Below are 26,954 nucleotides of genomic sequence, written 5' to 3'. Positions count from 1 at the left end.
GCCTCCTGCCCTCTCTACTTCTTGCCTTTCTAGCTGTGCGCTCAGGTCAAGACCATTTTACTGCGACTGCTAGCAATGCGCGTAAAACCTCTTTTCGACCTCCCGAAATTGTCGTCTCCTCCTCAGTCGTTTCCTCTTTCTGTCGCTGTCTGTCACACAGGTCGCTCCTCTCCAACTTCCCGTCTTTCGGCGGTTGCCGTAGACTTTTTCGTCTTTCTTTGTTGTTTGCAGACATTCTTTCTCATCCTTCTTGTTTCTCTTCTGTTCGCCTCTTCCTTTTCGAATTTCCTTCGCCAGGATCTCGAGCACCTCTTCCATCCTCTGTTTCCTCTTCCTTACTTTCCCGCCCCCCGTAGTTTCATCCGTCCCCTGCTTCTCATTCTTCTCGCCTTCCTCTTTTCCCTCTCCTTCCCTCATCTTCTTCTTCTCCCTCATCTTCTTCTCCCTCATCTGCTTCTTCTTCTCTCTCTTCTTCTTCTCCCTCATCTTCTTCTCTCTCTTCTTCGTCTCCCTCATCTTCTTCTCTCTCTTCTTCGTCTCTCTCTCTTCTTCTTCTCTCTCGCTTATTCTCCTTTTCTCTGCGTTCTCTTTCACCATGGCACAACGCGCTCGAGGCTTGGGTCGGCACCTCGCGACTGCGTTGCCCATGGGCGGACCTCTGCCGGGAAGTTGCTCCCTTGCATGGCCGTCAGACTTGCCTCGCGAACCAGGCAGAGTCAGGCAGGAGACGCAGCAGGCATCGATCCGCCTCGCGCTGCCTGAACCGCCGCAGTGCGCGTCGCAGGCGAGGCGTCTCTCTCTCGCGTTTTCTCTCGCGCGACCCGCGAGGGAAGGACGGATTCACCAGCGCAAAGAAGTCCTCGACTTGGGAGAAACGCATCGCCTGCGCGAAGGAAACGCTGCAGCCTCAGAGGAAGCGAGAACCTCTGGGGATCAAGCGAAGAAAGCAGGAGAACTGAGGAGGCAGACTGCCAGACCCTCTGAGATGCTGCGAGAGGCACCGGCCTGTGTCGAGTCTTCGTCTTTACCTGTCACCACGTCTTTCAAAAGTCAACTCTCTCATCTGACGCATTTCCAGTTCTATTCATCGTGCTCATCCTCTTCCCGCTCTTACCGAAAGCCGTCGTTTTCTTTTCTACCTCTTTCTTCCGTTACAGTTTCTTCGTTTTCCTCTCCCTCCTCGTCGGATCGCCCTCGTTCTCCTTCTGCGTCTCTGTCTCATCTCTTGCCCTCGCCTTCGATTTCTCGCGCCGACCGAGAGACGCTAAAGGCTGCGTTCCCTCGAACGGCTTCTTCGCTGAGTTTCCACGGCCAGTCGCGCTCTCTCTTTCTTTCCTCCTCACCCCCCTCTCGTCCCTCTTCGCCTGTCTCTCCTCTCTCGTCTGCACCGTCCCGCGCGTCGCGTCCGTTCGCTCCTGCTGCGCCTGCCGCCGTCGCTTCGTCGCGACTGTGCCTCTCCCTTTTTGCGCGCGGCATCCACGCTGGGCGAGAAGAGCTTCTCCACGATCCACGACCGCCGTCTCTTCGCGACAGCGCCACTCGCGAGCGCAGCGGCGCCGTTTCCAGGTCGGTCTTTGCCTCTGGGGAAGGAGCGAAGTCCTCCGCCAGTGCCCGTGAGAGACGCGAACGAGACGCCGAAGCCGCGCGCGAGAGCGAGGCGCGAAGGACGTCCATCGACGGACCGAGAGAAACTGACACGAGTGAAATAGAGGAGAAAGAGCAAGTTCTGGCGAGTCGGTTGCGCGGGAGCTACGCGGCGTCGTCCCTGCCGCTGCCCGGCCGGGAGGTCGCTGCTGCTTCCTCCACTTCCCCGCTGTCTCTCTCACAAGCAGAAGAACTGAAAGTCCTTGAGGAGCTTGAAACCCAGGAGAGACGGGAGAAGGCGACAGAGATTCAAAATGCGATGCAGCATCTCTGCCGTCTGGTCATCTCTCGCGGCTCCGCAACTCTCGACAACTCGACCGTCTTTGCGTCCGCGAGAAAGGCAAACGAGGCCGACCGCTCAGAGGCCGCGGGCGCGTCCATGCCCGACGCGCGAGGCGACGGCGCGGCCGACGAGAACCACGAGCGAAACGCTGAGATGGAGAGTGAGGAAATGCAGACGAGAGTGAACAGAGGCGCCGCGGACCTGCTCGAAACGCATGTCGGACGACCACGGGAGAAAGAGCTGAGACGAACGCATGTAGGGCCAACCGTCGAGACACTCGATTCCGTTCTGACGTGGAACGGCAAAAAGAGGCGACAGTCGTTCCGCCGTCTGTTTTCGCCTTCCCTCAGAGTCAGGCTCTTGTTTGTCAGGAAACAGAGGAAATATCTTCGCTCAGCTGCACTTGCCAAGTCGCACTGCGTCTCTGTTTCTCCGGGTGCCTGTCCTCAATCTTCTCCGTTCCTCGTCCCTGGCGGTGTCTGTGTTTCGGGATGCTTCAGTGCAGCGCGCGTCTGCGAAGACATTCATTGTGCGCGTCACCAGCGGGTGTTTCTGTTTCGTTTCTCTTCTTCCTGTCTCTCTCGCCTGTTGTCTCTCTGTGCGTCCGAACCCTCAGGTCCTTCGCTCTCTCGTTCCTTGAAACCGATACGCCTTTCGTTTGCCTTCCGCGGGGGGTCTCGTGATTCGCGGCTGCTTCTCCATGACACGAAGCGCTCGTCTCTCGCGGCTTTCGCTGTCTGGCTTTTTGGCTCGGCTGCCTCGCTTGGCTTGCTCGCTCTGGACGGACGCGTTCTCTGGAGGCATGCAGGTGGACTTGCCTGATGTCCTCACTTTCTTTCCTGCAGATGCGAAGTCAGTTCGCGTGGATTGCCGCGACAGTCGACTTGCCGACTTTGATGGCAGAAGACGAGAAACTCTCCGAGGCCGTCAATGTCCTCGCCTCCATGGAGTGTCCGGTCATCATTCGCACCAAGAAACTGTGAGTTCGCCCATCCCCGCGCTCTCGTCTCTGCGCAGCTGATCGTCGTCTCGCTTTTTTCAGTCCCTCCTTTCCTCTCTCGCTTCGTCTGTGTTATTGCGTCTCCAGGCCTCCTCATTTCTGCGTCTGCCCGTCCGTTCCTCTGCTAACGAGCGTCCTCTCACCCTCTGTCCGTCAGCCTACATATGTGTACACATCAGTACATGCATACATATCTGTGTGTGTATATATGCAGGGATACGCCTGCATATATATATGTATATATATATATATGTATATGTATATATATATACATATGTATATATATGTATATATATGTATATGTATATATATACATATGTATATATATGTAAATATATGTATATATATATATATATGTATATGTATATATATATATATGTATATATATGTATATATATATATGTATATATTTGTATATATATGTATGTGGCGTCGTAGATGCACGCGCGTGGCGTGTCGAGGCGCTCTTTGCTAGCATGTTTGTTTTCTTTTCGTCTGGTCCTGATCATGTCTCCTCTGCTTTGTTCCGTGAGTATTTCCACCCACATGCGAGTGTGTTTTCTGCGATGTCGTTTTTCTGTATTCCCTCTACGTCGCCTGATTTGTTGGTGCTCTCTTTTCCAGACAGCAACAACTCGTCCCCCTTTCTCACGGCAGCACAGCGCGGATTCGCCAGGCCTCCAAGAAGCTACGCGAGGCGCTTGGAATTCCGGAAGTCCTTGTAGGAAACGTTTCATTAGTTTACTGACTTTTTCTCATGAGACGCGACAAACCGTTTCGACAAACGTATGCAAGTTCGCGTCCGACCGCGAACTTGCACACGTTTGTAACTTCACGGAGACGAACCTCGAAGAGCACTGCTCACCCTGTTCTGTGTCAGTGCACAGACATCGAAAAATGTCAACAACTTCACATATTCAACCAGATGTATGGGGGCTACATCGATTCCTCTCTCGATCTGTCTGTCTACGTTTCTGCATCCCTATGTATCTGTCTACCTTCCGTCCTGTCTCTCTATGTATCGACGTACTCATCTGTTATTCACATATATATATATATATATATATTTATATATTTGTCTATGTGAACATAGACAAGGAGGGAGTTTTGTAGGTGTGTTCCTGTTTGTGTGTATCTAGTGCATCATGAAAGAGTTGGTAGACGGTTTTATCTTTATTTCCATGTACCTAAGTGTTTCGCCTGCATTGCAGAAATGAGTATCAACAAAGGAGGAATTCGTTTCTGCTGGGATCTGTCTTGCGCTTCTTCCTCGTGGAGCCAATGCTCCGCGACGAGGTGGAGATAGAAGAGGGTGGAACGTTCTCCTTTTCTGTTTCTCAGGTTTGCCGAGGATGCGTAAAGAAAAGCAAATGTCCTCTTTATCGGCAGCCGCCTTTTCATGTTCGAAGTTCAGGAGCAACTGTCTGCACTAAAGACCTTCTCTATGTGCTCTTTGGTCAATACATGGTAGGTGGCTTCAGGCCTAGAGTCGATACTTTCTCTCGACTTAGTTACGACTTTGTCTCGTTTCCTCGTTCGCCCTTGCATTCTCTCTGCTTGGCGTATTCTTCTCTCTGTTCCTCCTGCTTCCTTTTTGTTCACTCTCTCGCTGTCGTTCGCTCTCTTTCTCTTGTCCAATCCCTCGCCTTCTTCCCCTCCGTATCGCGTTCGCACTCTCGCGCTTGCAATCCCTGCCTCCCTGCACGGTCACTGCCATTTTCGCCTCTTCGCGCTTCGCCGGGTGTCGCCGCAGGTCTGTCGTCTGTACACCCGAGGCGTTGATACGAAGACGGTCTGGGCGGAGAGCGACGAGAGAACTGCGTACAGTAAACAACTGTCTCTTTCGCTTTTGCCTTCGACGATGAATTCGCGCGATCTCGACATGGGCCTCTTCGCGATCGAGAAAATCACGGAAAAAGTCAAGGAACGACTCCAAGAAGAGAGACAGAAAACCGCGCGAATCGCGGCCGCCGCCCAGCGCGCAGGTCTCGGGGACGAGGTGAGGCCCCCCCGCTGTACGTACAGCGGAAGGTTGAAACAGCGGTGCTTCGCTGGTGGATGGACTTGCTGTTTCGACACTGAAGCCTGGCTGTTCAGTGTGATGATTAAAAACGACGCCCTGCGCACATACTTTGGAGAGGCAAAAAGGGACAGACGGAAGAACGACTTCAGTTTTACTCAACGCCACTCTGTGTACTTGTATACATCGTGGCTGCTTCAGGTATACTCACGTGCATCTGCATAAAAATTCATACATATGTATATATATATATATATATGTATATATATACATAAATGGTTATGGTGTTCTTTATCAATTGCAGATATCTCACCCGGCCCGTCTGTGCGAGATGCAGCTCTGTTTTGTTTAGTCTCGTTTCCTTCTCCAGGTGCAGTTCAATCCCTTATCGCTCAAGGCCTTCCGCGCCTTCATTGAGGACGGCCAAGCGCGCAGAAGTGAAAAGCAGGAAAAGCTGAGGGAAGCTCGGGTATGGGGAAGGTCCCCCTTCTGCGTTAGTTTGTTTTCCTCCACAGTTGTGCGAGATCGTCTTGAAGCGTCTAGCTACGTGTATGGCGAAACCTGTGGAGAAACATCCAGTGCATCGCACTCACTCGGAAAAAAGGTCCATGTTGCAAATACCACTCTGAATACGCCCTTCGCTTCATCTGTGTCTTAGCAGATGCATGCGTGTGCGAGTCGCCACCGTAGAACACAGTCCATGTCGTGGACGCGTCGCGCCGTCAGCTGTACGCCGTTTGGGTGTTTCGACAGTGGGTGAGCAAGGACTTGTGCCTGGGATGGCAGGGTGAGCGGACAGAAGGTTTTTCTCTTTCATTCCCCTCCAGTGCGTCCATGATTTCCGCGCTTCGTCCTGGGGTCTGCCTGACTTCCAACGTTGCTTCTCTCCGTCTGCTGGCCTCCCTCAGGCTCTGAAGATGCCCCTGTGGGTGCGCGACTCGGTTCGGCCGCTTCCCGACACACAACTGACAAAGTTTCAGAGAAAGGCAATCCAGTTCCACCGCCTCGCCGTAGTAGGTGACAGCATGGCCCTCGCCACTGAGGAGAAAAAATAAAGAGAAACGCTGTTCCTCGCGTTCTGCAAAACTCGCGAGAAACGGAAGACGCAGGCGCGACCATCGCAGGACGCAACTTTCTCTCTTCCGCGTTTCTCTCCTCCGCGTTTCTCTCTTCCGCGTTGCGTTCGTCTCTTTGTTCCTGTCCCCGCGACTCCTGTCGCCGTGTCTGTTCGGAGTCGGCCTTCACGAAACCGCCATCGAAAACGGGCGTTGGTTGTCTTCTTCTGGGAGTCCAAACACTGCACGTCCTGCGACTCTCGCCTGTTCTCGCGGCTCCTCGAACGTTACGTCCTCTCTTCACTTACCCTCACAGGGCTTCGCGCCCTGGACTGTGCAGCTTTGCAGGCTTGCAAACCAAGGCGAGCGGAGCGTCTCTTTGCGCCTTTCCTTCGTTCGCAAGTCTCTCGTCTCTCGTCCTGCAGAGAGCGAGAAGAAGAAGCAGAAGAAGCGGTGCAGGCAAAGCCGTTTGCTTTTCTTCGCTGTGCGCAGGATGAGCCTGAACCGGATTGTCCTCTGGAAGAACGCCTGGTGTGGGTACACGAAAGTGAAGAAGCTGCTGCGAGCGAAGAGCGAGACGACGAAAAAGAAAAATCCCAAAAAATAAAAGAGGAAGAAGATGCACAACAGGCAGTCGCTGCGGAAGCAGCCTCAGCCCTCCAGACACGCGAACCAGTGGTACGTCTGCCGGTTTACAGATTGTTCCGCCTGTTGTCAGGGAGCAAGATCTAGACTCAGCTGGCATGCCACTATGCATGCGTACACAGATGCATATATATATATATATATATATATATATATATATACATATATACACATATATATATATATATATATGCATATGCATCTTTTACGTACATATCATTGTACGTATACGAACGTATATATGCTCGTGTGCATGCATGCCTATAGACCTACAGTTATATATATATATATATATATATATATATATATATATATATATATGTTGTCGACATAATGAGGGCGGTTCTCGAGTTTGCCTCTGCCTGTGGCGACATATCTGTCTGCATGTATAAGCATACATATTCGGCTGCATGGGACTTGGCTGAGCGTCCACCTTTAGGCTATCTGTGCCACAGCGCGCATCTGTATTTCTATTTTCAGATGCTCTTAAGAGAGCGAGGAGCGCGGGGCGACGCGGGAGTGTCTCTTCCTTCTCTGGAAGATCTGCCCCTTCAAAGGCGTTTCGCCTGGCGCGCTCCAGAGGGCTTCCCGCTGCGGCAGCGCACACTTCGGTTCAATCTTCTCTACCACTATTATCTCGAGTGAGTCCGAACAGTCAAAACATACAAACATTCAGTTTCCTCGAGACCAGAGCTATAGCCATATGTATATATATATATATACTATAGCAATTCGACGATATACATATATATATATATATATATATGTATATATATATTGTGGGGGTATATCGGTACGTTTGCAACGGTGTACGTATAAGTCTTTTCGTAGGAGACTATTTAAATGCATGTTGACAGACGTCTGTTTAGGTGAGAGAGACTGAGGGGCATCTGAGGGACGCAGCGAGTGACGCATTTTTTTGTATTTCTCTGAACTTGCTCGCATGCGAAAGGCGTCTACTCAGGTCGTCAGGCCTCGTCTGATGGCTGGGGTCAGGGTGTAGCTGGGAGTGAACACAGCCGAGAAGCGAAAACGACTGCGACAGCACCGCCGGCTTTGGCACAGTAAACAGAAGAAAGTGAAGAAGGAACATCTTTTTTGGTGGCGGCGAACACGAGCCGCAGCAGATCGCAGGAGAGCGGGAGCGAGATTCCGTGGTTCACAGTCTTTCTCTCGGAAGATAGACGCTCAGCTGAGGGTGTTTTGTGTCTCTTGTAGGATAACGGGAGAGACATGAACTCTTCGTTCTTTGAATTTGCGTCGGAGTCGCGCCATGTGCGTTCGTCGCTTGTTCTTGCGTGTCTCTTGTTTTCTTGTGTCGTCCTTCGTTTCGGTTCCTCTTCCTCGGCCTCGGTTTTCTTTCAACGTCTTGTGTCATCTTCTGTCCGATTTGTCTCTCCTCGACTTCTCTCGCGTTCTCTTGCGACCATCTTCAATCTCGCCGTTTTGTTCCCTTTTTTATTCCTTTCCTTTGGTTTGACGTTCGTCTCTTCACGCGTTCCAACATTTCAATTTATTCTTTCTTTTCAAATTGTGTTTTTCAGTCGCCTCAAGTCCGAGGCGTCAAAGATTCCCCGGTTCGACTTGTCCGCGAAAAACGAGGAAGCCGGCGCTGCGGCAGCCGCGTCAGCCAGCGGCGCCACCTTCGCAGAAGCCGTGGGTGGAGCCGCACTGTGTTGCGCCTAAGTTAGCGGGGAACCTCGGGGAAGCAGGTTTCGTGTCCAGAGTCAGAGTCTGAAGAAAAGAAGTGCAAAACGTCTGAGAAGACGAGAACAAGATCGAAGGATTCCTCGGAAGGTGCCGGCAGCGCGAGGAACGACGAGGGGAGCCGAAAAGAGAGGAAGCGTCTGCAAAGGAAGGAAACGAAAACGCGGTAAAAGGATTGTAGAAATTGATCGAGACAAGACAACACGGACACAGTGTGGCGCAAAAGACAGAAGGAAAAGAATGAAACCAGGGGAGGGAAACGAGGGACCGGAGGGAGTAGAGAGCGCCTGCGAGCGTGAACGAAGGAAGACGCGAAAGATGCGAAAAGGGAGGATAGAAGAACGGGAGTGCACTCGCGAAGAGTAAACTAGGGGGAATCCTCTTTCTGTCGCATGAGTCCGCTAACAGCAAGGAAAAAGACTTTTCGTCTCAGTGTTATCTCTTCGCGTTGTGGTCGTGTGTCTGCTTCGTGTGTCTTTACAGCTGAACGCACCAGAGCCGCCGACGCTTCTTCCCGCGCCCCAGGGTGGCTACTCCGCAGTGCCGCTTTCTTCGTTTTCTTCCGACGACGATGGCGTCCACCCTCTTCTGCATGTCGATCCCAAGGTAGGACACCCGAGCCTTTCGTAAAACGTTGGAGAGCAAGCAACTCACGAGAACCATCGGAGAGAAAGAAACTCGAGGGAAGACGTAGAGCGAGAGATTCGAGTGCATCTGTTAAGCACCTGCGTCGGGTGTCCACGTTCTCTCGAGCGTCTGGAGAGTCGCTTGAGGAAGCGTCTGGCCTGGTTGCGATTCACGATATGTACCAGTGCGCGGACCTAACCGTCTGGAGGCGAAACTACTCGAATAAAAGGTCAGAATGAGCGCTCCCGCTGCCGGCTGCGAGTGGGCGGCTTGAGGCAGAGCCGTTGTCGATTCGTTCGTTGCTTGTTTCGTGACGTCTGTGGTACGATGAAATGACGCCGTAGAGCATGTGAGGAGTCGCTTCCTGTCGCTCACATCACGCGTACCCACGAAGCGTCCAACACAGAGAACAACGTTGGCGCCCTCGGTTCGGGTGAAAACGAGAGGGCGTTCAAAACGCACATTCCCGACCCCAAACGGAGACAAACAGTGGTGGAATCAAGAACCGCCTTTCATTCTTCTTCTCACTTCTGCGCTCCCCTCGCACTCGCCTCTCTGTGGCCGCAGTCGCTCAAGGGCGTTGCCGTGTACAGACACCTCTCCGTGCGGCAGATGGTGGAGAGCCAGCAGAGGGTCGAGCGCCTCTGGAGGACTGCGGCGCTCTTCGAGGACCTCCCCGTCATCCATAAACTCTCCGAACGGGAGGAGCTCGCTGATCAAGTACGGGGACATGCACAGTGCGAATTGAACCGCGAAACGCCGCGCGGTGACTCAGAGTGAAATTGGAGGCAAGGGAACCTGAAGAGGAACGGAAAAGGGGAACTCTGAGGATACAGCGTGGAAGTGGAAAAACGCTCGTGCCATCTCGACAGTCGAAAGCGACATGTGAAGTGGCGACAGAGCGGACACCGGAGTGCGTAACGCATGCAGGTGAAAAGCAAGAAACAGCTACGGAGAGGTAGAAAAGAATACCCGAACGCTGCAACGGGAAAGGCGGGCAACTGATGAAGGGTGAGAAGCAAAGACAAAATTTGTATCGTTACAACCAACACGACATTCAGCAACCTGACCAAGGTCCGGGTGCTCGCACTTCACTTCCGCCGCATCTTGAACCGGTGCAACGCGTGGAGCGAAACGACGACAAACAGACGAAAGTTAGTTCCTTCTTTGTTTTCGAACTTAGAAACGCGCCGCATCCCTCCCAGAGTGTCTGTTGTAAACAGCGAAGAAAGGGCATCACAGGTTCGTTTGCGATCTTCAACCCTGCCAGATTCGTTTTCGTCGCTTTTCTCGTCGTCTTCCTGCTCGATGCCCCGCTTTGTTCCTCTGGTCGCCCAATCTCCTTCCCTCTTGCGTTTTGAGAACCGCCTTCGCGTGTCAAGGCTTTGTCGATTTTGTCTCATCGCTGCGCGCCTTTGTCTCTGTTTGCCGCGTTGGGTGTCCAGTCGTCAGGTGACTCCGCGTCTCTGCTTGCGTCCCTGCCGCGCCTGCCGCACAGTGCGCGGGCGCATCTCCGGGAGCTGGAGAGATCCCGAGCAGAGGAACTGCGAAGCGGGGAGAATGCGCAGATTGGCAAACTCTCGTCGCCGGCAGTCCTGGAGGGAGCTACACGAATGCAGCAAACGCTCTGGACGATCCGCCCACCACCCGATCGGACTCGGCTCTTCGACGCCTCTGAGGGCGACGAAGCAGCGCGAGGGCCGCCAGACGAAAGCGAGACAAAGTCGCTCTTTGAAGGCGGCGAAGGCGAACGCGCTCGGGGAGACGAACAGAGGAGCTCAAGTGCAGAAACGCGGGTGAAACGAACAGAGTATGGCCAGGTTCAGCTCCTGAACGATACGGTGCCAGAGTGGCTGAAACGGGAAGCAGAAAGGTGGAACAAGGACGGAGATGCGTCGGAGACAGACGCAGTGATCGACGAACGTCTAGGCGATATTAGAGCAAGCGCAAGTCGAGGCGATGAAGGAGAACACAGGGGAGCGAAAGATGAAGGCCGCAAGGGATGTGTGGGGACGGCTTGTGGAACGCGAGCGGCCACTGAGAGACGGATGTCTGCAGAGGTGAACAGCGATCACGAGAGGGGAGATGAACCAGAGAGGGGAGAAGACGAGAACGACGAGGCTCTGGACGAAGTTCTTTGGGGGGCCGAGCAGCGGCGGTCGCGCGAAATGTGGAGAGCAGCAAAGAAAGACCGAGCAGCGGAAGACGCACGAAAAGCCCAAATTGAGAGAGAGTTCGAGGTGCCGCCTTCAATCGCTGACATCCACGAGCAAGTGAGTGGCGAGGTTGTGAGAACGTCAAGGCGTAATAAGATTGTTTAAAAGAGGAACCATAAGCGTTTTGTATGCGTTTCAGTGTATGTGTCATTCCTTGCCGCAGAGGCGCGAAAGGCGAAGTCTTTCTGTCGCTTGTGCTCTTCATTGTTTCAGGCACAAAGCCTTCGTCGAGCCGCCGACGGAGACGTGAGACGCGCCAGAGGTCGAGGGCGGCGTCGGACAGTCTCGGAAATGTTAGAGGATGCTGCCGAAGAAGAAAAACGTTTTCAGAGATGGCAGGTGAGGTCGCAGGTTCCAACGTTAAGTTTGCAGTATCCAAGTGAGAGATTGCCTTCGATCTTGTTACAAAACGCGTCTTCTTAAATGATGTATATATATTTATATAGATCTGTGTATACGTTTCTGTATTCGTGGAAGGGATATATTCTTCCGTTGTGTGCGTACGTTGGGTACTCGCAATTCTTGAAGGCTTCACTTATGTTTTTCAATATACTCAAGTAACGGATCTCGAGTCTCTGTGGCCGGTCGCATCTGCGGGATGTGGATTGCCTTTTTTCGTTTGCTTTTCGGGAGGTTCGCAAATCTTTTCTGCTCGGCGCTTCTCCACGGGCGCTTTCTCCCGTTTTCTCTTCTTCGGATCTCTCGGTGCATCTGGTCTCCTTTCGTGTCACCCACGCTCCTTGCCTTCGTTTGTCCTCGATTATTTTTTCGCGATTTGTTCGTCTTGTCTTGTGCTCCGTTTCGGCTCTCTCAGGCGGCGCGGCGCCAAGGGCGTGAAGCTGCGGGAGACGCGACGGAGAGCGAAGCGAACGAAGAATACGGCCCAGGGAAAACAGAAGAGAAGACAGAGGCAGCGGCCAAAGGAGAAAGTGGCAACAAGCAGAAACTACAATGCAATCTAGACCGAGATGAACCATTCCACATGGGCGACGAAGGCGGGTTCCACGTTTCTGCGAAAGGCGCAAGCGACCGCCTCCGTTTTGCTCGCTCGACCTACACTTTCGTCGACTGTATGTACATCCGAGAGACGTAGTGGGTAGGGGGGAACTTCTCAGGGACAGCAGCACAAGAGCTCAAAGTGACGGCCGGAATCGAAAAGGCGCTGCTGCATGTGGTTCCCCTGCGGGACATATGTTAATGACTTCCGTACCCTCAATCCCGCAAACTCGTGTCTGGCCTTTCATATATATGTATATATCATTATATATATATATATATATCATTATATATATATATATATATATATTTATCACACGTGCTCCTATTTAGAGCGGCGTATATATACATATAGCGAATATATACATATATATATATATATACATATATATATATATATATGTCTGTGTATAGGTGCAGACTGTGGCATAGCTTCCTGAAGGGTGAGAACACGGATTCAAATAGGAGTCGTCAGGTGTGTCTCATTTCTGCAGCCTGTCCCTGTTTCGTCTGTTCTGTTCGGCTGGTGGCGTTCGTCTGTTTTTCTGCTTACTGGTGTCAGGCCGTCTGGTCGTTCTCTTATCTTTCAACCGTGTGGGTCTCTCCGTTATGTCTCTCGCTGGGCGAAGCGAGGGAGTCTCTCTTTGCTCCTTTCCTCTGCGACATCGTTTCTCCCCCTCACTTTCTACTCCGTTCCCAGGCACCCCCTCTTCACCGCGTTCCCCTCCATCTCCGTCCTCAACACCGTCTGCATCATCCTCGTCCTCTTCTTGCTCTTCTCGCTCTGTCTCCTCTCCTTCCTCTCCCTTGCCCGTCTCTCTTCCGCTGCTCTCTCGTCTGGACATGCATGCGCGGTCGGCGGGAGAGCGACAGCCCAGCGCGGACGGGCGCGCTTTGCAGGAGCTCGAGTCGCTGGATGAAAAGACGTTTGAGGTGTTTGTGAAACCCGGTCGACTCGAGACGCGCGGCGTCTCTGCATCCTCTTCAGGGACGCAAGGGGAAGCGCCAGAGAGCCTGGAGACGCGTCCGCGCGTCAGGGCAGCGGGCGACTCTGCGGAGACTCGCGACTCACGCGGGGAACGTATGACGGAGGCAGCGCACAGCGCCACCGGAGCTGCGACGGCGGATGCGCGTCTAGGCAGGGGCGCAGGACGGGAGCAGAACGAACAGACAGAAGGGCAAATGCGAGAAGAGGACGACACGGACGATGAAAAAGACCTCGTCTTCCGGAGCACCTTTCGGATTCCGCTTGAAAGCGACGGAGGCCGACCGCTCGGCGTCGACCGCGAAGAAGTCGCTCGGAGCCACATGGAGTTGGCGCGCATGCAAAAAACATGGCGACAAGTGAGAGAGACAAGGAACGGGTTCCTTTCGTTTCTCGATGGAAGTGAAAGTCATAGTTTTCATAGCACTAAACTCCAGGCTTCCCCTGCTTCAAGGTGGCTTACTGTCCACCGGGGATGTCAAACAGAACCGTCACAGGGAGCCGGTGGTTGTGCTGCATCTCTGTGAATTTCCATCACAGCTCCCATCGAGGTGGGTGTCCGAGAGGCTCTATGTTCAACCTCAAAACCGCGTTCGTGCTAAAGGAAATCAGCCTCATATATATATATATATGTATATGTATATATATGGATACTTGTATGAAGACGACACTTGCGAATACGTAGAGCAATTCGCGTACAGTTGTAGACGTTTAACTCTCCTTCCAGTGCTTCTTGCACACTTTGTTTTATATGCTGGATCTGTGTTTTCCGTTTGCGGTTCTGAATTCTTTAGAGGGTGGGGCAAATGCGCAGGCACTTCTTGTCTGCTTGTGTGCATTTCACCGGCGTTTGCTCTGCATGCCCGCGGTCTTGCGTGACTGTTTTGCTTGCAGAACGAGGACTTTTTGATAACGCGGAACGTGCTGTACCCGAAATTCGTCGACCTCTCTCAGGACGCATACAGTGCCCATTCGCCAGAGGGGAAGGAAGTCAGGAAACAGCAAATCTCAGCCAACAGAGCAAACCCGCGGGCGGCTTCGGTGGCTTCGCCCACTCGTCGCATGCCTGTGTCTGGCCTCATGCAAGCCACTTTACCGGACGTGACGGCGCTGATGAAAGCGACAAATGGCGGCGCGAGAAAAAAAGAAGAAAAGGGGAGGGTCCCACCGCGGCCCCAGCCGCGCGAGGTCGCGAACAGGGTGCAGACCGAGGCAGAGACAGAAGCGCATTTCAGAGACAAATACGGGGTCGTCAAAGATATGGCGAAAGTCTACCACGACAAAGTCAAGAACAACGAAATGGGAGGCACAGTTGTCAACCCCGCAGTAACGGAGCTACAGCGAAGGTAAGCGCTGCACTTAACAAAGCGACATGGAGAGACTCTACGGACTTCTTACACACCCTCGAACTACAGAACGAAATGAAGCCCAGAAAATCCCCAGACTACCCTGAGCATCCATGTTGTGTTAATAGATGCTTTTCGCGAGGCGATACGTGCACAGACACCCCTACGCTTGCAGGTCGTCGAGCGTTTTATGTGGTTACATGGCACAGAGAAGGGGGCATGCATATATTTATATGAGGAGAGGTTTTCACTACACTAAGGGACTCTAGAGGCGCGGAGACAGACACAAGCCCTTTAGATATTGCTGCATCCGTGTTTGTTGCGGGGTTGTTTTTTTGGTGTCTTCTGCAGCGAAACTCTCCATCGGCTCATCCTGAAGAAGGAAGCAGCACGCGAGCAGCGGCGACGATCCCATCAGCCAAAGAAGAGAAAGCCTGGGCAGTCGAAACTGGATGAGATCCTCAGACGGCCCCCCGTAACCAGCACGACGAAGGCCTGAAAGGAACAGGCGCCCGCATAATTAAGCCGTATCGATATGGGCCGCCTTCCATAAAACGCACAACCCTCCACCTAAAGGTTGCCATCCGTTTACGAACTCATCTGTCTTTGCACCCTGCAAACTCCACCTACGCATCTATGCGCCCACGGGGATCCGGGAAACACAAACCTTTAAGATCTACACGATGGCTGAACTCGTAGTGTATGGACGTTGCATTCAGGCGCCTATCGTTAATTGCAATTATCTTACATGGTCAATCGAGCATGTGTCGATGTCTCCATGCTCGACAACATAGTGACACCGCGGGTCGAGTGCCGAAGGGTCTGAGGGGGCAGCGCATGCAAGATGAGCATTTCTCCAAAATCTTCTGAGGACCAATGGCTGGTAGTTACCAACTCTTTCGAATGGACGACCCGTTCCGGTTCTCTCTGTTCAGAGTGTTGCTGGACTATCTGACCGCATGCTGCGAATCATCAGGATCCGTTCATCATTTAGTCCAGACACCGCAGCCCTACGACCTCTTCGGTTCTTGTCGAAGAGCACACCATGGAAACAGCAAATAGTGCGACTACGATGCTACTCGATGTTAGGAGTGGCAATCGGGTGCCAGACCCTGGGCGTGAGTACCCGTGCTTCAGAATTACACTGTGGCAGCCTGAAAGCCGTTCATCAAGCTCATAACCCTCTGACTCCTCTTTTGTTCTGCATTTGCTAAAACATCGAACTCAAAGGCTATTGGCTGCAAGTCTTCCCTTTTGGGTTGCGTACTTCGAGTTGCTTCTCTCGCACTACTCGTTCGATAGAAGCGCATTCGTTGAAAATAATTGGCTTTTGGTGTAAAGCCTCCCCGTCTGGACTGTCATTTGATCACAGCTGTGATTTTCATGATCTTCTAAGAAGAGGTTTCTCGTCCATATACAAACGAAGGGGAGATTATTCCAGTGTAACAGTTTAGGACGAACATCATGTCTGGGTAGGTTCCTAGGGTCAGCGAGGCGAATAGCAAGATGCATGGGAAAACGGTAACGCCTTTAGCAATGCAAGTAACTATTCTGAGATGAAGACGGTAAGGGCTTTAGAAATTCGCGTAAGTATTCTGAGAGCCAGGCCGATATATCAAGACGGGGGAAAAAAGCTGTACTTGGTCCTTGGTGTCTAAGGCAATCCGCGAAAGCAGGGTGCCCAGGCAATTTAATATACATCAGCACTCAACACCGCGTCGGCGACACAATATGAGAAAACCAGTTTCACAACCAGAACCTGCCAGACGACAGCATCGTTGAACAATAAACATGATGCCGATAAGAACATGAAAAAACATGACTGTCACAGTGGAAAGTTAATGTGGTCTCAATAATAACATTTGGAGGCATGATTGTTACGGCAGCGGCCGTGACCTTGTCCGCGCGTACGAGAGCCGTCGTGACCGGTCTCACGTTCTCTGTGGTATCCCCGTTATGTCCTATCAGACGCTTCTACCACGGGAAAGATGTTTCCGTAGCAAATGTTCACCGGAAAATGCTTCTGTTCGCACAGCCAAGAAGGGGTTCCAAGACTAGATGTTGTTACAGTTTACTGGCTCCCGGTCCTGATGTCTGCAGTTTCTGTCTGGAGCGTTGTTCTACGCTCGTTCTCAGAGACCGCCAACAAACTCGATCAAGTAACCCGATTGAACGCAACAGGAAACCCTATGGAGTGGAACTATGCCATGGTACCTCCGGAGGGGATAGAACATTTCAGGACACCCGATGAAAAAAAAACATTCCACTTTGAAATCGATGCTGGTGCTGTGGCTCCCAGTTGCTAGGAACGAAGGAACCGCGTCACAGAACTCATTATTTTGCGGTTTGTTTGCAGACAGACCGACACGTTCGAACTGAAATTGAAAGAGGCACATGTCTCTCTCTCTCTCTCTCTATATATATATATATATATATACATCCTGACAACAATTGAGATCGTGGCACTCGCTTCTGTTAGTAACTATCGATGCAGAAGAGAGTGCTCTGCGGTCCATTACACAGTCTGCTTACCCTGAAAAACAGATGCCTCAAATTGTCTCGCGGTGGCGTCTCATGTCACCTGCGACGCCTAAGCCAAGGCACTTAACAAAGAGTAGCTCTTTTTTCCAAGCTCGAGATGAATGACATGTCTTACTGTCGTTATAGCAGGCTGCCAGTTCGTCTTCTGCCTTAGTCTTTTTTGAATCAATGAAACCGTTCTGAAACGACTTTCTGAATGCCGAAATACGGAAATGCCATCAACTACAGGTTCGTGTTGGTTGCTATATGTGTTCTGACAAGGTTAAAGTGTTTCTGCAGTGTTGGGGTTTCTTGTCAAGACGTCGAAGAAGATGCATGGTAGTGGTCGGATCCATGAGTTCAGTTCTAACTTTTTCGCAAATACACAGGGCCTATTTTACCAACGAATTTGCGGGGCGCCAGTGGGGGCTACGCAAGTCTGTTTCGCGTACGCTTTGGTCTGCCACGCAACTGCTCGCTCTTCACACGCGGCCTATCTCTTCAGCCATCCAACTGTCCGTGGAAGGAGCAGTTCTTGTTTACACAATATCTGAAGTCACAGCAACGCCACCGTAGCTGGAAAACGAATCCATTTTTGTCCACCCGTCGCGCTGGCCCGCGTGCAAGAACGTTTGACTTAGTACCTTGCGAAAAATCGAGCAGGAAACCGTGCATGGTTTCTCGAGTGTTCGGCAGCTCCTTCCGTAGCACTGTTCCTCGTTAAATTCTACGCTTCTCAATGACACAAGAAAGACATTACCAGGTGGCCTACAATGCAGAAGACCGCCGAAATCATAGCACGGCGCCTGCGGACTACTCTAGCATCCCGCTCAGGAAGAAAAACCCGCCAAGCTTTCTCTTCTCAAGATCATTTTCTGACTTTCTATGCTCATATTGACGCAGGATCACTCGATGGTTCCAGCAAGTGCCCAGGAGTAGATATGAAAATGCGCTTAAAACTCTCTTCTACCCTCGCAGATTAATTGCGGATGCTAAATGTCTACGTCCTATTCAGTTGTCGACTCCCCTGAAAAGCGGTTTTTGGCTTGAACAGTCACGCCCAGATAAGCCAGTACCCGTTATGTGGACTTAACATTCTGTCGCTTCCTGTGGTTCGTCTCACACATGATACATCCACCTATCGCAGGTTCGGGTCCTGAACGTCTCAACCGCCCGCCAGGCTCTCGCCCTCCTCGCGCGCAGATTGGTCCGAGACCAAATGGCCCACGGACTCGAGGCTTTTCGACCGAAAAAACGTAGGAGAACCGCCCACGCACTCGATGACCAGCCACTCGCTCCTCAGTTGGAAATTGGCACGGACTGCGTTTATCGTTGAGGTGTATATACACCACAGAGGTTGCGCTAGACGTGAAATCGGTTCCAACTTTCTTGCGCAAACGCGGAGCTGGCAGGGACGGCAAGTAGACTCTCCCTGTCAGCGTACCAGCGTCTTCCGTCTTGGCCTTTCGCGCGGTGGACTTTTGTACAGAAGACTCCACTGTGCCTTTCTGTCTCAGAAAAACGGCTCCTTCCTCCGCCGTTTCCCGGTTTCTCGTTTCGGATCCGGTTGCCATCGACAGCGCTCCTGCAGTGACCTTTCCATCGAGACCGTAGAACGAGGGCTCTTCCGCACCACTCCTCGCGCATCTACCTGGAGAGTCTCGCCATCGCTGCCCAGCTGCGCATGTTAATTTCCATTTTGGTAAGTCGAACGGCTCTGTGTTTTCCGGTGTCTTAAAACATTTTGCGCCAGGACGTCTTTGATGACTTCCTTGTGCGCGGAAGCCTCGCGAAGAACTTGGTCCCGTGCCAACCGTTTCCACCACACCAGGACCTTGTTGCTCGCAGCGACCGACTTTTCCACTCACAGAGTGTCTTCTATTGTAGGTTCTTGTGCGCATTTTCCCGGCAATTAACGTGTCTGGCGGATCGAAACGTGACAAAGTCGCTGTGATTTCGACGTTCTTCCGCTTCAAGCGGTGTTTCCACCGCCATTTTTGTCCAGGGACTCTTCGAGGTTCCGGAATAACGCTGTATACTGTCTAACGACGCATGACCTGTAGCGTTTTTGTTGCCCCGACTCTGCGGCATCGAACTGTTGTTTTCAGTTCATTTGCAGTGCTTTCACCGCCAGAAAACCACTGCACTTTCCTTGCTCGTGGCGTCTCCCCTCCGCCACTCTGTTGTCGTGCTCGGCCTCGGCTGTCTCTTACCTCAGCTGTCCTGAAGAGTCGAGTGTTACAGTACAAAGGGAATCCCATTTCCCGGTTTTCCTCGCTGGTTTTGTCTTCTTGTTCTCGCCTAGAGACCACACAATTCCTTCCGTTATCCCCTCTCATAAAGTTTCCCATCTGTCTGTTGTTTCCTCTGTCGTCAGCAGCTGAATCTCCTTTTGTCTTCGACCACCATAGAGATTAGACGCCTACATTTAAACGCGTGGGCGAGGGGAAAAGTCTCGTCTCTTCGATTCGTATGTTTCTGAAAGTCTGGCGTCTTTGCCTGGTGAAAGAGACTGTTGTGCCCTTTTCTCTACGACCACAGTGGGCTCGTTGGCGCCTTTTTGTTAAGACTCGCGATTTTAAGCGAGGCCACGGGTCAGCTGGTATCGTCTCCATCTAGCTGCTCTCCGCAGCCTTCCCTATTGAGCATTTTCTCTACCCCTCGAAAGACAGCGAGGCAGTCGCAGGCAGACTGCGCCAAGACCTAACTGGCCTTGCCTTTTCTGGTAGCGCAGAAGGAACTAAGCGGCAGAATCTTTCTGCCGTACACGTTTGGGTGGTCGCCAGCCGCGTTCCGGAGGAAGGCGACGACACGGTGGCTTGTTCCAAACAGAGAGGAACGCTCGCGCACCTTTCATGTGGTGTACGGACGGCCCGTGTGTCCGTTGGGATCTGTTCCGCGCATCCTCTTCGGAGCCTGTTTTGTACTTTGTGCTCCTGCGTGGCATTTTACGGCGCTTCTTTGTTTGAGGATGTGGGCGTCTGTGTGGGGTGAGCATGGCAAATGAGGAGCCGGTTGGCGTTGGATTTGTGGTTTTTCTGAGTCAGAAAAGCCGACCACACTCACCAGGAAGTCGAGAGGTACAGTAAACAGTGAGAAGCGGGTGCAAAGATCCCGGCGCCCCACACTGGATTCGGCTTAGGCGACGACATGGAGAGGACTGAGGAGCCCTGCTCTTCCTCGTTCGCGATGGAATTCCACGACGACGGTGCTGGTCACAGGGCGACCGCGGCCGTCGGGTCTTGGAACGAAGAGAAAATGTCCTTTCCTCGCCAGCCGTTGGCGGCCGGCTTCGATTGGCACGCAAACCGCGCGTTGACTTCAAGTGTATATACAGCGGAGGAACGGACTTCAGTCAGCGACATTCCTCGCGAGGCTTCGGCGTCCGGTGCTTCATCAGGGTCAACGTCGGCGGCTCCTGACGGGGCTGGTAGCACTCTGAGAGTGATGGCAACCTCTTCTGTCAGGTCTGTCCCTCCTTCTTCAAATTTCAACTGTCTCTCGTACGAACTCGAAGCGGAGACAGTTGGACGGGAGAGCGACCTCGACGCGTCAAGCAGAAGACTTTATTCCGCGACGCGTCCCAAGCCTGGAAAGGATATCGTTTCTCCTCTGGAGGTGGGTGGATTTCCTTTGTGTTCGCGTTCCTGTCCAGCCGCCCGAGGGCCGGAGGAGACCGACCGTCTGCGCAGTTCACTTCCTCGGACTCCGACTCCGAACGATGCCTCTGCGACACAGTCCGTCGACTCCTCGGGTGTATGTCCGCCTGAGCCGGTTCAGCCGACTGCCGAGCCGCGACGTGGACCGCCGCGTCCTGAACTCCCGCCTGACTCGCTTCTTTCTCTGGGAAACGGCTCGCCTCCCTTGTCCACTGAGAACACAGTTTTGGCTTCCAGTCAGATCGATTCGTCTCTCCTCCTTGAGGGGGGCGCACCTTCAGTCTCTGGAAATGTTCTCTCGTCTTCTGCGTTTTCCTCATCGGCGTTTCTTCCCTCTTCGCCAGCAGCCTCCTGCGCAGACGCGTCTCCTCCGGCCCTCCCCGGGATCTCGCCTTCTCTCGACTTCTCGATTGTCCCTCCCGCCTCGCCCCGAGCCGCGTCTGTCTCCTTCGTTCCCTCGTTCTTGAGGACCAATACAGACCACTGGAAATCGACTCTCGCGGAGCCTCCCCTTGGTCCGTCTGCTAACCCGGTCTCTCCTGTCCCCCCTTTGAGCCCTCCGTCTTCGCCTTCGTCTCTCTCTCCTCCTTGTCGAGCGAGGATCGCCGCCACGCCTGTGCGTTCGTCTCTGTCGGATTTTGCAGTGTCACCGAGGCGGCCGTGCTTCTCTGTCGCCGCTGCGCATGCGGTTGCCTCAACGCCCAAGGCGCCCGTCGACGCGAGCAGAGAAGCGCTTTTCTATCCGTCCTACACGCGCAGAGAGTCTTCCTCAACTGCGTCTCTGGGTCCAGTGTCCCGGCTGGACAGCGTCGTCATCGGCGAACACCCTGTCGACTTTGCACCTGTCGACTCCATAAACATTGTCTCCTTCAACGCGGGTCTTCTCGAGTACCGCCTCTGTGGAATCCAGATCTACCAAAATCCTCCCTTCACGCGAAGGCGTCTCAGCCACATTCCCAGTAAGCGCGCTGGAGAAAACGCACAGTCTACGTTGAAACACGGAAAAGGCGCAGTGGTGTGAGGCGCGGATCGGGGCGAGGTTCAGTCGCTCTCTGTCAAGAGGAAAGGAACCTGAAAACCTTTCCGGTCAACAGCTGAGCGTCTTCTCTGTCGTCGGGTACTTCTCCTGGATGTTTTCCTCGTCTGTAGGACATCGAAATGGAGTGTCTCTTTGCACATTCCCCCTGTTCCTTGACTCTGCTGAATTTCCCCGAATCTCTGCTCTGCCGTTTCTTCTCGCTTCCCTCCTACCCTGAGTCTGTAGCAGTTTCTTGGGAGAAGCGCGCTTGTCGTCTTTTCTCTCCGCGCCTCAGTTCTCTTTCCTCTCTCTGAGAGCCTGACTTCCTCTCTACTCTCGTCTTTTCGTGTCGATGTCTCTCGCGGCTTCTCAGTCTCTCTCTTGGACACCAACAGCGACATCATTTGCCTCCAAGAAGTCTACGACGACCTCCACGCAGACTTCCTCGTCGACTCCATGCGTCACGTCTTCCCCTACGTTGGTAGGCGAGGGCGAGAACGAAGGGAGACAAATATTTCGAAAACAGTTGCTTTTTCCATTCCATGCATCTTCCTCTCCTTGGTTCCTTTTTGTCGACACCCACCTAAGGACAGTCAACTCCATCTCTGCTCAGACATTGTGGTAGAGTAAGTTTTCCAGCATACCCACATATGCATGCCTCTGTATCTGTCCACTACTATATCGATAATATCTCTGCGTGTGTCTTGACCGCTCCCAGTGCATGTATCTTTCTCCAAGCCTCGTAATGTTTGTCCCTCATATATATATATATATATATATTCGTGTGTGTATCTCGAAATGTCAGCAGCTCCTTTCTGAATAAAACCACTGTTTTGTATCTATCCCTATCAAAATAAATGCATATATACATGGAGACGCAGGTCTGTATGTATGAGAATGCCCGGATGTTATGGTTGTGTGTATCGCCTGACCGTTTAGGAATGCTTTGAGATGTGAATATTTTTCGCGGCTGCGAGCGTCTTTGAGAGCGTTTTTTGAGATTTCCGACCTTCCACGAAACGCATGGGACAGAAGCATTGTGTTCGTTGTCTTGGTTTCAGAAGGTTTCGTCTCTTGCTGGCAGTTTTCGATTTTTTGAGGCTTTGTCTTCTTTTCGCAGGCAGACGAACCTCCGGAGGACGCTTCGCTCTGCACAACGGCCTCATGGTCTTGAGCCGATTTCCAATTCGCCATACTCAGTTTCACCCGTTCCATGATGTAAGCCGTTCTTTGTTCATATCTGTTCAGTTAGTTCTTCTCCTTTCTGTTGCTCCAGCACACTAACGTTCTCTGTAAACACAGATCTCTGCTTGTCTAGCCCTCTGTTTTCTCTCTTTTTCTCTTTATCGGTCGGTGTAGTTCTATTTGAATATGTATAAATACATATCGATGCTTATTTGTATATATCTATTGTAAATTGTGTATGCCTGTGCAGGCTAGTTGTCGCTCATTGGTTGCGTGAGTTCCTTAGACTCGTTTCTGAACATTTTTGCGCTGTTCAGGTGACGAATATCGAGAGACTCTTTGGCTCAAAGGGCATGTTGGAATGCGGTATCGACATTCCCGGCGTCGGCGTCGGTGAGCAACTTCCCTCTTCTTTTTGGTCTCTCATCTTCTCTTCTCCCCATCGTCTCTTCTGTTCTTCTCTCTTCTTCTCTCTTCTCCTCTTTCCTGTGGGGGTCCCCCCCCCTACATCCCGCATCCGCGCCTGCAGACTCGTCTCTCTCATCTTCTCTTTTCCTCTTCTCTCTTAAAGCCGCCAGTTGTCTGCGTCTCCTTCCCTCTCGAGTCCTTTTCCCTGTCTGTTTTCCTTTTTTCGTTCTCCAGTTGCCATCTTCAACATCCACTTGGCTAGCGGAGCGGTCGATCCAGAGTCGCCATACGTGGAGGCTCTGAGGAGCGCGGAGATCCAGCAAGTTTTGAGTGCATGCGAAGATGCAGGACTCCGAGGCGAGATTCCTGTGGTTGTGGGAGACCTCAATGCAGGTGAGGAGAGCTCGGGGGTCCAGAGGCACTTGAAGTTTCATTTGAAAACTCCGGCTTTTCCGGTGGCGTCTTCGCGACCTCCGGTCCAAGGTGCTCCACGATCGTCCTCTTTGAGTTGTTGTGTCGAGTTGCGTTGTTGTCTCCGTTCCCTTCTCTTTGGTTTCAAGGCAAGAGCATCTCTTCTGTTTTCTCTCTCCCGTCCTTGGTTGTTTTTTTGTGTTGAGAGGCGTTTCCCCGCCGTCCTTCTCTTGAATTGTTCTCGACTGACGTCCTTTCCTCCCTTTTTTCCTCGAAGTGGAGCTGCGTTTCTTCTCTCTTCTCTTTCCTCTCTTCTTCATTTCTCCTCCCCTTCTCTTGCCATATTTTCTTGCTGCTGTCTCACCTCTCCCAACCGTTCTGTCCGTCGTCGCTTCTCTTCCCGCGGCTCTTCTCTTTCTTCTCTCCGCCGCGTCTCGTCCTCTTCTCGCCCCCACTGCGTCCTGCGTGGCTGGCAGTCTGAAGGGCAGTTCGGTAGATAACTGGACTGTTGGACGAGACAAGTTGTCTCACGCGTCTTTCGAGTCAATGCCCTCTCCTTTTCTTCCAGCTCCAGACTTGTGCGCGAGCAACTACAAGTCCTTCGTCGAGCGCGGGTGGCGGGACTGCTGGCTGCAAGTCCACGGCGACAGAGACATGCTGCTGCGACATCACTTGGTACATCAGCAGCAAATGCTTCTCCAGCAAGACCTGCATCCGGACCTGCTCGAGGAGAGGCAGAAGCAGGTCCAACTCGAGCTCGAGCACCTGCTCCACCAGCACAAGGTTCAGCAGCGCATGCTCGCGGATGACTTGCGCCTCCGGCGCGAGGCGGCAGCTCTGCGCGGTCGAGAGCAAGCCCAAGAGCTTTTGGAAAATCCAGACGCGAAACTCCACGTAACGCCTGCAGCTGCGCAGCCGGACAGCCGCGGACGCGTGGAGGGTGCTTGCGAACGGACAGACAAAGTCGAGAGCGGCGTCGGGGGCTGTGGCGTCGAGCAGGGAAGGGAGCTGCGAGAGCTGGGCGAAGAGCGCGTTGAAGAAAACGACGCGTCCACGAAGGGATCGGGATCGGTGCGAGAGCGCGTCTTGTCAGGAGGAGAGAGAGCACGACAGTTCCTCGAAGCCGAGGTGAGCGACGGATACCATCCCCTTCCTCCCAACGGAGACACTGGGGACGGTGCCTTTCGGGGAAGGGCAGGGGGAGAAGAACGCCGCGCTCTGTTGCCGACAAGCTCCGGCGCGAGTCACCCTCACGTCGTCCTGGAACTGGGGACTTTCTTCGCGGGCGCTGCTGCCTTCGACGAATCCAAGCCTCCCGGCGGAGTTCCCGCGACCCCACACACCACCGCCTCGACCTGCGCGCAAGTCGCCGGGGGCCTCGTGGAGACAGACGCAGACGCCAGAGACGCCTCCTGCGATGCAGACGCGCAGGTCATCGGTAAAGAGCGAGATCTGGAGCAGGGAGAATGTGAGAACGGGGAAACCGGAAAGGAGACAAGTCGAGAGCCACAGCAAGGAAAGTTCGCGTTCTTCGACAGAAGAAATACGTCAGGCGACAACAGAGCGCAACGCTTCAGACCGGAGTCGCATCGCCTTCTCTCACAGGCTCTCCTCACGACTCACCAAGTCGAAATGCGAACTCGACAAACACGCAGATCTCTCTCAGGGTGGGAAATCAACTCTGGGCTAGGTGGATCCGGTAAGACAGACAAACATGTATACACTTAGATATATATATATATATATATATTGGTTAGAGACATCCTTTTTTTGAGGGTCTATATCTAGTAAACCCTCATATATATATATATATATATATATGCAAAGAAATATACATATACAGATATATGATGTGTTTTCTGTTTCTTTTTTTTAGTTTCCCCCTTTTTGGTTTTTATTTTGTTTCCCTCTTTGCTTGTCTCATAGCTCGTGGTTCCCCTTCGTGTTTCCACGTTTTCTTCTCTTTCTCCATGTTCTTCCAATGCATCGACCTTTTCTCTTGTTTTTTCTCACTGTGCCTCCGCGTTTTGTCCTTGTTTCGCTCTTCGCTCCCGCAGTTCCTCTCCGGTTTTTTCTCATGTCGTCTCATCTCGTTCATACTCTTTCTTCTCCCCCCGTTCTTCTGCTTCTCCTGCGCTTATGGTTCACCACCGTCTGAGTCTCCGCTGTTTGCCGCGTCTTCTTTTTTCGCGGTCGCCAGCGATTGCAGATGACTCTGAGGCGACGACGACCGACGATGCGGAAGAGTGTTTGCTCCGTCGGAAAGGAGATCGACCGTCGATGACGCGCTCGGCCTTTTGCGGTTCTTCGCTGCTTTCGTCTGCTGCGGTGGTGCGGTCGTCGACGCCTGGACCGGAGGAAGATTGGTCGCCGAGAGAAGACTTCACCTGGGATCCGCAGAACCCTCTGAACTCGATCGGTCCGCATGCAGGCTGTCACGGCCTGAGGTGCGACTACGTCTTCCTCCCGCCTCAGCGACTCGCCGGGGCGCTCCGCGACTTCGTTCCGGTCTCCGGAGAAATTCTTCTGCGAGAGCCGCGCGTGATGGTGGACGCCTGCTGCTTCGGCTGTCTGGGGCAGGTGATGCTCGTCACGCTGAGCGATCACTACGCGCTGAGGATCTCGCTGAAGAGATCTGCCTTCGACGAGACGCTTTCCCACAGTCCGAGCATGGTCCTTGCCCTCAAGGAAGCGAATCTCTTCTACGAACTCCCGGGGGCTGTCCTCTCGGACGAAGCAGAAGACGAGGCAGAACGAGCAGAAGGCGACGGGGAGGCCGGCCGCGGCTGTGGAGAAGAAGCGCGAGAAGAGAGGAGCTGCGAACGTGGAGACGAACGGTCGAGGCCTTCGTGCTTGCTGACAGGCGAGAGGGAAGACGACATCTGAGAGCGAGCGAGCGAAAAACGTGCAGCTGTGGAGAAGAAGGCGAAGAAGAACCGGTGAGGAAGGCGCGAGCGGTTTTGCACCTGAGAGGAACGAGGATGGACGAGACGTCCTGTGGAGGAGGGCAACAGAAGGATCTCGAAAGCGAGGGAAGAATGCATGGTTTTGGAGGCGCTGAGGTACGTACACCGTTGGAACGAGGAGGACAAGTAGAGTCGAGAAACAGAAGAACCTTCGAGACGGATGAGAAAGCAGCAGATAAGAACGGGTGGAGAGTTTACGAGCGAATCATGACACAGAGGAAATCCACTGCTCGTGGAGAAAGTGGCGGCCAACAAAAAGAGAG

General features: G+C 52.8%; 3 protein-coding genes across 3 annotated transcripts; all 3 read left to right on the top strand.

The window, feature by feature from the left end:
* The first annotated feature begins 212 nt into the window (after positions 1-212).
* On the top strand, positions 213-15,287 carry TGME49_271110 (hypothetical protein). The gene is made up of 18 exons (XM_018781605.1): positions 213-2,182; positions 2,773-2,906; positions 3,552-3,648; positions 4,269-4,394; positions 4,681-4,926; positions 5,318-5,416; positions 5,856-5,960; positions 6,495-6,680; positions 7,128-7,288; positions 8,192-8,303; positions 8,838-8,960; positions 9,549-9,701; positions 10,427-11,254; positions 11,411-11,536; positions 12,012-12,267; positions 12,894-13,537; positions 14,073-14,524; positions 14,876-15,287. The coding sequence occupies exons 1-18, from the start codon at positions 596-598 to the stop codon at positions 15,021-15,023; spliced, it is 5,583 nt and encodes a 1,860-aa protein (XP_018636641.1). The 5' UTR covers positions 213-595; the 3' UTR covers positions 15,024-15,287.
* Positions 15,288-18,169: 2,882 nt separating this feature from the next.
* On the top strand, positions 18,170-18,658 carry TGME49_271115 (hypothetical protein; the record flags this gene model as incomplete). The annotated part of the gene is made up of 2 exons (XM_018781606.1): positions 18,170-18,300; positions 18,562-18,658. 2 exons carry the CDS (start codon positions 18,170-18,172, stop codon positions 18,656-18,658), a joined length of 228 nt encoding a protein of 75 aa, XP_018636642.1.
* A 1,536-nt stretch (positions 18,659-20,194) lies between these two features.
* Positions 20,195-26,611, top strand: TGME49_271120 (endonuclease/exonuclease/phosphatase family protein; the record flags this gene model as incomplete). The annotated part of the gene is made up of 7 exons (XM_002365737.1): positions 20,195-21,662; positions 22,095-22,202; positions 22,842-22,939; positions 23,224-23,299; positions 23,549-23,707; positions 24,294-25,424; positions 25,926-26,611. 7 exons carry the CDS (start codon positions 20,195-20,197, stop codon positions 26,609-26,611), a joined length of 3,726 nt encoding a protein of 1,241 aa, XP_002365778.1.
* Positions 26,612-26,954: the final 343 nt, after the last annotated feature.

This window comes from Toxoplasma gondii, chromosome VIII (assembly GCF_000006565.2).
Source record: "Toxoplasma gondii ME49 chromosome VIII, whole genome shotgun sequence".
NCBI lineage: Eukaryota > Apicomplexa > Conoidasida > Eucoccidiorida > Sarcocystidae > Toxoplasma > Toxoplasma gondii.
This window is presented reverse-complemented; position numbering and strand designations above follow the sequence as displayed.